This window comes from Lathyrus oleraceus, chromosome 7 (assembly GCF_024323335.1).
Source record: "Lathyrus oleraceus cultivar Zhongwan6 chromosome 7, CAAS_Psat_ZW6_1.0, whole genome shotgun sequence".
NCBI classification, from domain to species: Eukaryota; Viridiplantae; Streptophyta; class Magnoliopsida; order Fabales; family Fabaceae; genus Lathyrus; species Lathyrus oleraceus.
Genome location: NC_066585.1, coordinates 190,539,031 through 190,551,782, shown reverse-complemented (window position 1 = coordinate 190,551,782; position 12,752 = coordinate 190,539,031). Strand labels below are relative to the sequence as shown.

Below are 12,752 nucleotides of genomic sequence, written 5' to 3'. Positions count from 1 at the left end.
TCATTTGAAGTTCAATTAATGTACATTCTTATTCATCTCCTTCTTCATCTTTTTCTTTTTGATTAATGAGTTAAAGATTGGTGGTTAGCCTTGATGTATGAGAGGTTTAACCTTCCTTGATTCAAATCTAATTCATCTTGATCATAGATCAAGTGAATGGCATTGCATTAAGGATAGGTTGCTTCTTAATCAAGCAAAAAACCTAAATCAATACAAGATCATTCTCATTTTCTTTTGGCATGGCAAGTTGTAGGAGCTTAGCTTACTAGTCAAGGTCTCTGACTTGTGTTTGTTGCCTATATTTTTATTGATCGGCCTCAGATAGGTGTGACTACTACATTAGTCCACTTACGATTGCTTAACATAGCGCTAAATTGCCTTATGGCACACTAACTCTAACTATTGACCACTAACTTTTAATTCTTGCACTTTACATTAATGCAATTTAATATTCTTGTACATATTATTCATTTGCTTTTTCCCTTTGCTCACTTGAGCTCATGTTTATGTTAATGCAATTTTCCTTTTGCTCACTTGAGCACATAATTGTGTATATACTATTGTGCTTGTGTTTTGTTTTGATTGATGTGAACCAAATGCAAATGGACAAAAGGACTTAGACTTTAGGGTATTCCCTATGCAAAATGGAGTCAAATATTGAAGATGAATTGAAAGGACCTAATCTCTAAACTCACTCTTGTTCATTCTTTGTTTACATTATAGAATTGTTTGATGTGTGTGTTCTTGTGCTAGGGATTCCCACTTGAGCCAAATTGAAGAACCATTGTCATGTGGATCTAAAGTGAGAGATACAAGAGCCATTGGAAGATTCCTAAGAGCATGCTTGATTAATTGATTGCTTGAGCATTTGCTTATTTGCTTGCTTATTCCAAAGGATGGGAGCTACTTGGATCATCACTATGATTTCAAGAAGGGAACTCCATTTGTGGTTTTATTTCTCTTCCTTCATCTTTGTATGTTTAGGACTTAGCCATTCTCCTTTTTCCCTCCACTCTAACCCAAGCCAAAACTTTTATGCAAACATTAACATTTGTTTTTTTTTTCAAATTTAGAAACCTAAGCATTATGCTTTTGATTTTCAAACTTTCTTTCTCATAACACTCATTTTGAATTGAATCCCTAAGTCAACTTTAACCATATTTTGTAAATACTTTTCATTGGTAAATATAACTCATTCAAATGTTTTTGTGGTTTCAATGGCCACTTCTTGCCAAATTTTTATATAACCTTTAGCTATTAGGTTTGAGTTATCCTTGAGGTTGATATAATACTCACCTATATCCTTAGTGATGGACAATGAGTCTTCCATGCTTATTATAGGGTTAACCCCTCACTAGCATGTTGAAGCTATCCTCACATGGTAGATTTGTGGTTTTAGGTTGAGTTTTCTCCCTTGGATAACAAAAGACCTTAAGGCTTTTGGACCAATCAATTCACCAACTTGTTTTGAGATTTTTACCCCGAACTACGAGGTTTTGATCCTAATCTTTTTTTTAAGATGGTGCGTAGGCAATGGGTTTATCCATTCAAGCACAAAATTGTAAATAATTTGTACATTGTTCTCTCATCTCCCCAATCATGTTTGCACAAATAAAATTTCACAAATACCAACCTATCATACAACAATTGTGAAAAGGGCTCCCTAGGAGTACCTAGGGTGTTTTGGGTGCTTAAAACCTTCCCATTGCATAACCAACCCCCTTACCCCGATCTCTGACATTTTTATTAGTTTTTGATTCGATAAAACTTCTCGGTTTTTGTTCGCTTTCTAACCTTTCCTTTGGATAAATAGAAGTGCGGCGGCGACTCGATTTGTATGATTTACTTTTGATTTAGTCAATAAATATAAAGGTAACGAATACCCCGCTACAGAGAGAAGTTGTACTTGAGGAGATGAAAGCTCTTGAAAAGAGCAAAACTTGGAGTGTTACGTCACCACCAGATGGCAAGATGACAGTTGGATGCAAATGGGTGTTTACTATGAAGTATAATTCATATGGGTAAATTGAAAGGTACAAGGCTTGCTTGGTGGCTAAAGGCTTTACTCAGACCTATGATATAGAATACTCAGAGACATTTGCTCCTGTTGCAAAATTGAACATTGTCAGAATTCTTTTGTCTCTTGCTGCTAACATGGATTCGCCTTTGCATCAGTTAGATGTTAAGAATGTATTTCTTAATGGCGATCTAGAAAAAGAAGTATATATGGACATTCCTCCTGGAATTGAAAACAAATTTGGATCAAATGTGTGCAAACTAGATAAGTCTTTGTATAGATTAAAGCAGTGCCCTAAAGCTTGGTTTGAAAAATTCACTCAGTCCATGAAGAACACAAGGGTACATCCAAGGACAGACTGGTCACACCTTGTTCATAAAATTCTCCCACAATGGGAAAGTTGTTGTCCTGATTGTTTATGTTGATGATATTGTCCTTACTGGAGACGATACAGTGGAAATAGCAAGAATAAAAGAGAAATTGGCAGTAGACTTTAAAATCAAGGACCTGGGATTCATGAGATATTTTCTAGGTATGGAGGTTGCTCGGTCAAAAAATGGTATTGTGCTTTCACAACAGAAATACATTATAGACTTGTTGAAAGAAACATGAATGAGTGGATGTCGTCCTGCAGATACCCCTATGGATCCTAATGCTAAACTTTGGTGAGAAGGTAATGTTTATGTTGATACTGGGAGATATCAGAGATTGGTTGGGAAACTGATTTATTTGTCACACACTCAACCTGATATTGCTTTCTCAGTTAGTGTAGTGAGTCAGTTTATGCATTCTCCTTTCGAGGAACATCTTGAGACAGTCTATAGGATATTGAGATATTTGAAGGGAAATCCTGGAAAACGATTATTTTTTAAGAAGACTAGTGAAAGAAATGTGTTTATCTTCACCGATGATGATTGGTCAGGTTCAGTCACAAATAGAAGATCAACCTCTGGATATTGTACCTATGTTTGGGGTAATCTTGTAACCTGAAGGAGAAAGAAACAAGGAGTTGTAGCAAGGAGTAGTGCAGAGGCCGAGTTTAGAGCTATGTCTCAAGGTATTTGTGAAGGATTATGGATCCTTAGAGTCCTCGAAGAACTTAAGATGGAAATTGAGCTTCCAATGAAATTGTACTATGGCAGTAAAGTTGATATTAGCATAGCTTATAATCCAGTTCAACATGACAGAACCAAGCATATCGAGATTGATCGACACTTCATAAAGGAGAAGTTAGATGCGGGAATCATATGTCTACCCTTCGTGACTTCAAGTCAACAAACTGCGGATATCCTGACCAAAGTTTGACAAGACCTACTTTTGAGTATTTGATAGACAAGTTAGACATGATAGATATCTATGCACCAACTTGAGGGGGGAGAGGGGGTTGGAAAATATATTATTTCCGGTTTTATTATTGCCTTTAATACTACCTTTATTTTTATTTATTCTCCATTAAGGAGAAAATCAATTGTAATAATTGTATCCTCACTATATAAACCAACCTAAGGCTGGCGAATAAAATATAATAACTTTTACCTATTTTTTCCAACAGTTGTTCTTGTTTGCTAAGCAAGTGGATGAGTTCATGAAGGATGATATTGAGGTGTTTATAACATTAGTTTCTTTTAAGGTTAGAAGCAAAGTTGTGATTGGTCAATTACCTATGGTGTGTGACTTTCCAAAAGTGTTTTTAGATGATATCAATGATTTTATGCCAGAGCGTGAAGTTGAATTCGCCATAGACTTAGTACCTGGTACTAGTCATGTGTTGATGTCTCCTTATAGGATGTTTGCTTCAGAGTTGAGTGGGTTGAAGAAGAAATTGAAAGAGTTGCTTGAGAAGAAGTTTGTTTGATCGAGTGTTTCACCATGTGGAGCGTCGATGTTGCTAGTTAAGAAGAAATATGGTAGCATGAGGTTGTGTGTTGATTATCGATAATTGAACAAGGTTACAATCAAGAACATGTATCCTCTTTTGAGAATTGACGATTTGATGGATCATTTGGTTGGTGTGTGCATATTCAGTAAGATTAATTTGTGTTTGGGTTATTATCAGATTCGTGTAAAACCAGAAGATATTCCAAAGACCATGTTTAGAACAAGGTATGGTCACTAAGAGTATTCGTCGATGGCATTTGGTGTGTCTAATACACCTAGAGTATTCATGGAGTACATGAATAGAATATTCCATCTGTACTTAGATCAGTTTGTGGTTCTATTCATAGACAACATTTTGATCTATTTAAAGTCTGATGAAGAGCACGCAGAACATTTGAGGGTTGTGTTGCAGACTTTGCAAGAGAAGCAGCTTTATGCGAATTTGTCCAAGTGTGAGTTCTGGTTAAAGGAAGTGAGTTTCCTTGGTCATGTAATTTCTGGTGGCGGTATTGTTGTTGATCCATCGAAAATAGATATGGTGTTGCAGTGGGAGACTCTGAAGTCTGTTACAGAGATCAAAAGTTTTCTTAGCTTGACTGGTTATTACAGGAGGATTATTGAAGGTTTTTCGAAGTTAATGCTGCCTTTAACTCAATTGACTAAAAAGGCCCAGGCTTATGTTTGGGATGTGCATTATGAAGGGAGTTTTCAAGAACTCAAGAGGAAGTTGACATATACTCTAGTTTTGATTTTGTCGATTCCAAGTGAATCCTTTGTGGTATATTGTGATGCTTCAAAGATGGGTCTATGTGGTGTGTTGATTCGGAATAGTCAGCTTGTGGCTTATGCTTCTAGGCAATTGAAGGTTCATGATAGGAATTATCCCACGCATGATCTAGAGTTGGCAGTTGTGGTGTTTGTGTTAAAGATTTGAAGGCATTATCTGTTTGATTCCAGATTTGAAGTGTTTAGTGATCATAAGAGTTTGAAGTATCTATTCGATCAGAAAGAGTAAAATATGAGACAGAGGAGATGGATCTAATTTCTAAAGGATTATGATTTTGGCTTGAGAAGATGAAAGCTTCACTGAATCGCCAAAAGAGTTACCATGATAAGAGGAGGAAAGCACTTGAGTTCCAAGAGGGAGATCGTGTGTTTTTGCGAGTTACATTGGTAACTGGTTTTGGTCGCGCTTTGAAGTCTCGAAAGCTGATGCAATATTTTATTGGTCCATATCAGATCTTGCAGAGTATATGAGAGATGGCCTATCAAACTGCTCTCCCATCGCTGCTTGATAATCTTCATGATGTGTTTCATGTCTCTCAGTTAAGGAGATACATTTTGGATTTGTCTCATGTGATCCAAGTGAATGATGTACAGGTGAGAGAGAACCTGGCTGTGAAGGCATCATCCATGTAACTAGAGGATTGGGAAGTGAAACAGTTATGTGGTAAAAAGATTTCCTTAGTGAAGTTAGTGTGGGGAGGACCAACTGGTGAAAGCATGACTTGAGAGCTGGAGAGCCACATGAGGAAGTTGTATCCGACTTTGTTTCCTCCAGGTAATTTCCGAGGGTAAAAATTTCTTAATTAGGGGAGGATGTAACACCCTGGTTTTTAAATTTATTTATTTAATTCAATTTACGTATATTTAATTTTTTAAAATCAACTTTTATATGTATTTGGATGGTGTTTAGATGGTTAGTATTCATATATGATATTTTGGGTGAGTGGATCATAGTTCTAGTTATCTAATAAAATTATAGAATTAAAAATATTAAAGAGTAATGATGATTATTATTAAAATAAATTAGAGTCAAAAGGGTATTTTGGTAAATAGGAGAATAAGTTAGGGCATTGTGGTAATCGCCAATTGAGGAGGATTAGATTTCTAATAAAAATGAGTTAGTACGTGAAAAACATAATTTGGAAAAGAAGATACTAGGAGAACAAGGGCTTAGGAGAACCTCCATTGTTAGAGATTGAAGGTGCTTTTACTGAAAATTCAAGGTATGGGAACTACTCAAAATATGGTGTGGAATGCATGATTGGATAGGGGAAGTCCTTAATCCCATTAGTTTTTCCCCTTATTTTTCCCTTTTGATGAATGATTGATGAATATGAATTAAATTTTGTGATAGCATGAATTATGTGTTGTATTATATGAATTTCGTGTATTGATTTATCATGGAGATTTTGTTTTCTTGTTAGTAAAGATGGTATAAATTGGTGTTTATATGTGTTGTGATTTTGATGAACAAAACATATAGAAACCATGATTAATAAGAGAAAATGCATGTTAATTGATAGATAGATAGATAGATGACATATTGATGTTAAATATTGTTTTCCCTAATATTGATGATCGATTTGAGGGCTAGAGAGGGAAAATCGGAGTTATGGATTAAACTTCATGGCAAAAATGCATGTTTTACCTTCTTCAAGGTGACAGGCGCCACCCTCATGACGACTAGGTCGCCACGGCCTTTAAGGCACTGACGGGCACAAGCTGCCTGACGAGTAGATCATCATGGTCCCCAGGCTCAGTTTTGTGGGATGAGCGTCATAGGGATGACATGTGAGGTAGAGTGGGCGGATGACAGGTATCACCCTAGTGACGGGAAACTGCCATGCTTCCAGAGTGAGTGTCGTTTTCTCAGTTGCATGTAATCGAGTTGTTTGTTTCGATTTCTGAGGTTATGTTATGATTATGATATTATTGGCCATTGTGCGACAGTATTTTGGTGTTGTTTATTAATTGTTATGGAATTAATCAATTTTTGTGTATTATGTTGTGAGTAATTGCGGTAATTGTATGGTGATAACTTTGGTGATATTGTATGTTTTTGGAAATCATGCATCATGGTGTACGAACTGCGATCCAACTTTGGTGTGCTTTGGTCTGGTGGTGTGGATTCAGGAGGATTAGCTGGTTCTATATGGAAATCGGTGAATCGTTACTAAAGGTGTTAGTATCGAATTGGTGTGTTATGGTCCGATGGTGTGGATTCAGGAGTGAGATGAACATGTGTTGTCCACAATGGTACCACATGCATGTAGAGTCATGGTGTTGAGTACATTGCATTTATTGTTTGCATATATAATTGAATGATTATGTTGATATTAGTAGCTGAGAATACTTACATGGTTGATGTGAACGAATTGCGTGTGAATGAAGATATGTGATTGTCGATAATTGCTTAGATTACCCTTTAATACTTTTGCATCATTATATATTTCGAGCGTATTCTCACCCCTTTGTTGTTTGTGTGGTTTTGTGCTCCTTCTTGGTGTATAGACGAGTATGTAAATGAGTATCTGCTAGAAGCTGGAGGATGGCGTTGAGGTTATTCTTCTTGTTCTCTTTTATGCAATATTTTAGATTCTGTTGCTCTAATTTGTAACACTGGATGGAAGCATGTTATGTTTTATTATTTGTTGTTATTTTTTAAGTTGTTAATGTTGAAGGCATTCTGCCATAACCAAGTTTTATGTTTACAAGAAAGTGTTATAACACTTAATCGTTTGTTAAGTTACTTTATTTAACTTATTTTCCGCTGCGATGAACTTATTTGAAGGCAAACATGTAATGCCAACTGTTTAAGTTATTACATGTTTTATCTAACCTGTGTTACGAAGCAGGTTTGTGTTGTGTTTGCTTGACACCCTATGTGCATAGTTATTTTAAGTTCGTATTATTTCGCATTAAGGTTGTTAGGGTGTTACATGACACGATACAACTTCTAGGGTTTCTAATTTCCATCATTATAAGCATGGTTGTTTGTTTAGTGTTTTAAATTTGCAATTGCATGAGCTGAATGCAAGGTTTGAAAAAGAGAATACTGAACTTTTACAATTTGCTTCATGTTTGAGTCTCTCATTGTCATTTGCAGCTTTTGATGTGAAAAAATTATTAAATATGGTTGAACTTTATCCAAATGATATTGTAGATGCGCCACAAGTGGTGGTGCAACATCAACTTTAGAATTATGTTAGAAATGTTCGAACTTTGCAAAGTTAAAAGAATTTTCAGATCTTTGTACAAAACTTGTGAAAACAAATAAGTACAACACATTTGATATGATTTATAAATTTCAAAAAGTTAGTGTCATACCCCGATTTTGACCCTGAATTTTTTTCATTTTTTCTTTTATTTTTTGCATTTTGCATACATTCATCAGTATAAAACGGATTTTAATATCTTGACTTTTTTATTTTTAATTTGATTTTAATTTCGAATTAAGTTTAATTCCATTTGTCAATTTAATCTTAATGGTTTATTTTTACTAATGATTAAAACTCTAATTGATTTTTTATTTCCAAATGAATGTTAGAGTTGATATCCAAGTAATTTTAAATGAATTATAAATTAATTTGATTTTAATTTGGTTTTTACTGATTTGTTATTATTATTTAAATTGATATTTAAGTTAGTTTTGGATTATGCCTAAAAATCCTTTCCATTTTATAAACCAACTTCTCAATTATCCACATTTTATGATCATTTGCATATCCATAAAAAAGGCAATATAAAAAAGCATGGTACGTAATGCTACATTCTCATACATTTCATTCCATTAATATTTATATATCATGAGCACATTTTACATATTAAAACAAGCATTTTACATAAGTATTACATTATGCCTCATTGGTTATTCATATACATTTTATGCTACATACATCAAACTTCATGGCATACATCATGAGCAATTCAAATGAAAGAAGTCTATCTGAGTTCCACAACAGAAAAAACTCTTCAGCCTTTTCCCTCCACCATCAATGCACAACTTGTGGCCTCCGTTTTAAATCCCAAGATGAGCACAGCAGTCACATGAATTGGCATGTGACTAAGAACCGTATGTCTAAAAAACGTAAGCAAAAACCCTCTCGCAAGTGGTTTATGAGTGAGACGATGTGGCTTAGTGGTGCAGAGGCATTGGGAGTTGAATCTGCTCCAGGTTTCTTTGCCAACCGAGTAAAACCTGAGTTGTGATAAAAAAAAACCGAAAATTGCTTTTGGAATCTCCAATGACTTCACTGCAGTAAATAAAAGTAATTACCAAGCAGTTAAAAATCCAGAAAATCCCAATTGAGCATAAGGACAAAAACGTAGAAGAAAGCAAACCCGCAGTGCACACAATAATCATTGTTCGCTTACCGTTGTTGAACATTACAGTGCAATTGTTTCATGGCAATTAGTAGCTCAAAAGGTTGATGGCTCTTTGGTTGACAAAAGACCCGGTGTTCGTCCTGAAACATACAGCAAGATCAACTCTCGTTAACCGGATTTCCTAGAGTGGCTCATTATTACTTTGATTGGTGCCGAAATTCTGCTGTCTCTATATGACATTGATCAGCGGTCTGCAATGAGTCCTTAGCATCGGTTTGATGCAACAAAGTGAAGCCTACCTGCCAAAGAATAAACCAGTAGAAACTTGGGAAATTACAAACCAGTAGAAACTTACCTCATCCTTGACATATTGGAAAGTTTGATTTTTCGGTTCTTGGACTGAAACCAACTGCAAACGACGTCGACTGTTGAATATTGGTAGATTGTTGATGGAAGGCTGGATAGAATCAATTGCATCGTTGAAGGTTGAATAACACGTGCCGCTTGCATAACAAATTTGAGAAGATTACAAATCACGATGTTAAAGCTGTAGAGTATTTCTTGAAACACAAGTGCCAATCAAATGCTGAAATTGCTAAGGTGCTTGAATTTTTTCACTTTGCTTGCACGTCTGAGGATATAAATAATCTTGCTCATGCCTTGATGTTGAAAGAAGCAATGGATTCTGTTATGTTTCCTGCCATGAATAAAATAATCAAAACTTTGTACAATGGCCAAAGACAATGCTCATATCTCTATGCTTTCTCGCACTCATGAACAGCCAGCTTCACCAATAACTTTAGGGAAGGAAATGGCGATATTTGCTGTGAGACTAAGCAGAGAAAAGAAGGAACTGTCTCAAGTTGAGATTTTGGGGAAATTTGCCGGTGCGGTTGGAAATTACAACGCGCATTTTCCTGCGTACCTTGATGTTAAGTGGCCTGACATTGCACAAGAGTTTGTACTTTCTCTTGGATTATGTTTTAATCCTTATGTTGCCCAGATTGAAACTCGTGACTACACGTGCAAAGGCATCTTATATCTCAAATGCACTATGGATGACTAGGGAGTGTTTGATGAATTTGAGCAACACACTCAGAATGGTTCATCACTATGTCATTCTACTCTTCTGCTTATGCACCTCAATTTCAGCCCATCAACATGAACACGACCCTTCAATCATCTCAACCATGGAACAATTTTCCGGTTACTCAATTCACGAACCCACTTCCATCTCTTCACTATCTGTTGACGCTCAGGGTTTGCAGAACCAGATTGATCAACTTTCAGGATTTTTTGACGCACCTGCTCCAGCAGTAACCAGGGTTTTGTATACTCACAAGGATGTTTTAGCTCGAAGGTATGTAAAAAACCTCATGGGAATTGTTGGTCTATCTGTGAGAGAAGATGTTGTTGGTAACATATTTGGTCATTGGGGTGAAAGTGAACCCGAGCTTGCTGCAGCAGCAACAACCAACAATCCGCAGCAACTAGTCCTACCCCAAAGCCATTCCTGCGTTAACCAATTTTTCACTGCAGTAAAAGATAAAGTAATCAGTCAAAGCGTTAAAATTTCAAGGAAATTCCCAAATTGGAATTGAGACAAAAAACAAGAGGAACGCTCAGATGCTCAGATTACCTGTTAACGAATTCTAGCATCAAAAAGGACAATTCCAATTTCTGAGCATCAAAAAGGATGTTTACAGAGGTACTCTTTTGGAACCCAAAGATGCCTATTCAAACCCTAATCAGTGAGGATAAAAGCAAGAAAGCGATTCAGAAAAAGGGGATCGGATTCGAAAACGAGAGAGAGGCGGCCAAATTAAAACCCTAATCCTAAAAGAAGAAAACCAGCGCTTGAAGAGAGGAAGGGATAAGAAAGCATTACCTGAGCTCGCCGCCGCCGTCAAAGGTTAGCCGTCCTGTCCAATTTTTCTTTTGAGAACCATGGATTTTGACTTGTCGCGCTTTGTGCCTTGTTTGAGAGACGATGTTTGAGCGGGTTTTGTGGGAGGGACGAGAGCTTGAGAACACGCGATTGAAAGAGGGTTTGGTGTGATTGAAGTTGAGAGTGACGCGGTTGAGAGAGACTCGTTGGGAGAGTGAGTGATTGAGTGAGGTTAGAGATTGAGAGATAAGTGTGAGTGAGTTTGAATGGTGGAGTGAGAGAGAGTGATACCGAGAGGGAGAGATATGTTGAGCCTCTGTTACGTTTTTTTTTTTTCCTTTTCTTTTAATTTATTTCAAAATAGAATAAATAATAAATAATAAAAAAAAAACATTCATTTTTCCTAGGATAGTATTTAATAGTGGTATTTTATTATTTTCAATTTCTTTCCCTTTGTAAACCCAACAGTCATGCGGCTGGGTTTAACTACCAGTAGACCAATAGTCTTCTTTTTTATTTTAGTTTTTATTTTAATTCTTTTTTTAATTTATTTTAGTTTATATATTTAGGTTAGTCTTAAAATAATAGTTAGTTGTTAAATAGCCCAGTGGAGAGAGGATAGTGCTGTAGTATCAAGAGGAGTGGGTTCAATACTCGTAGATAGCATTTTTTTTAGTATTTCTTTTTTAGTATTTCATTTCTTTTTTTAGCATTTCATTTTTTAGTATTTCATTATCTTTTAGCATTTTGTTTCTTTTAATAGTTTTTTTTTATGTCCATGATTTTTTTATTAAATCCATCATGCATGCAAAACCATTTTCAAAAAAAATCATACTTTTCTCGATTTAATATTGAGCCCCTTTTTCACACCCTTGTAAGTCGATTGCTTTTAAGCATCGCCGCCGACCTCACATAGCTTACTCTTGGGCTTTCTTACAATGAGCCGGTTCCCTTGCACTTACACTCATGCATTATTTGTTTGGGCCCGATTTTATTTATTTCATGATTGTTTAATCCCCATTTGACAAATGTACCCCACTCCCCCAATGTGTAATAATCCTGTACTATTTTATTTCTTTACTTGTTTGGCTGTATAGTTAGCTACTAACACAAGAATAAAATCAACAATTTCAAAAAATACAAAATAAAGACTCGATCCAACGTCGAGCATTTTTCTCAATAAACAAATCAATTCATTTCTCCCTCCTATTCCATCCCATCTTTTTTCAAACTTCATCAAATGCTTGATCCAACGTCAAGCCATTTTCTAATAAAAACTCAAAAAATATTAATTCATATTCAAGACCTTTTCAATAAAGATGGAAGTGGAACGTGGTGTATATCATGCACTCCTGAGGTTAAGATTCGAGACGTATGCCTCGCCAATCTCAACTCTCGCCATCATCCAAGTTTATCCACTTTGCTCTCTCGAACATTCATTCAAATCTTTCTCAAACGTCCATCAATACTTGATCTAGGTCAAGTCATTTTCACAACAAAACTCAAAACACCTAATTCTTACTTAAACACTTTTTTCAATAAAGGTGGAAATGGAACATGATGTATATCATGCACTCCTGAGGTTAAGATTCGAGACGTATGCCTCGCCAATCTCAACTCTCGCCATCGCCTAAAATTGTCAATGCGGTTTCTTCAAACCCTTCCGCAATCAAATTCTAAAATACCTAATCTTTATTAAACATCTTTGCAAATAAGATGGAAATGGAACATGGTGTATACCATGCACTCCTGAGGCTAGGATTCGAGATGTATATCTCGCTCATCCAAGTTCTCGCTATCACTCAAAATACATCCAACCAACCAAACTCTTTTTTTCGCCGTCGTGCGACCAATCAA

The 12,752-nt window shown here is 35.9% G+C and overlaps 1 protein-coding gene and 1 long non-coding RNA gene across 3 annotated transcripts; one reads left to right on the top strand and one right to left on the bottom strand.

The window, feature by feature from the left end:
• Positions 1-4,145: 4,145 nt before the first annotated feature.
• LOC127102833 (uncharacterized mitochondrial protein AtMg00860-like) lies at positions 4,146-4,829 on the top strand. The gene has a single exon (XM_051040161.1). It carries the CDS (start codon positions 4,146-4,148, stop codon positions 4,827-4,829), a length of 684 nt encoding a protein of 227 aa, XP_050896118.1.
• A 3,726-nt stretch (positions 4,830-8,555) lies between these two features.
• Positions 8,556-10,430, bottom strand: LOC127106150 (uncharacterized). 2 transcript variants are annotated; one of them, XR_007795294.1, is made up of 4 exons: positions 9,933-10,430; positions 9,363-9,704; positions 9,056-9,270; positions 8,556-8,934 (listed from the first exon to the last, which is right to left on the bottom strand). It is a non-coding gene; the product is annotated as an uncharacterized LOC127106150 (long non-coding RNA). The 2 variants fall into 2 exon arrangements; XR_007795295.1 differs by having other exon boundaries at positions 9,056-9,147; positions 9,933-10,429.
• Positions 10,431-12,752: the final 2,322 nt, after the last annotated feature.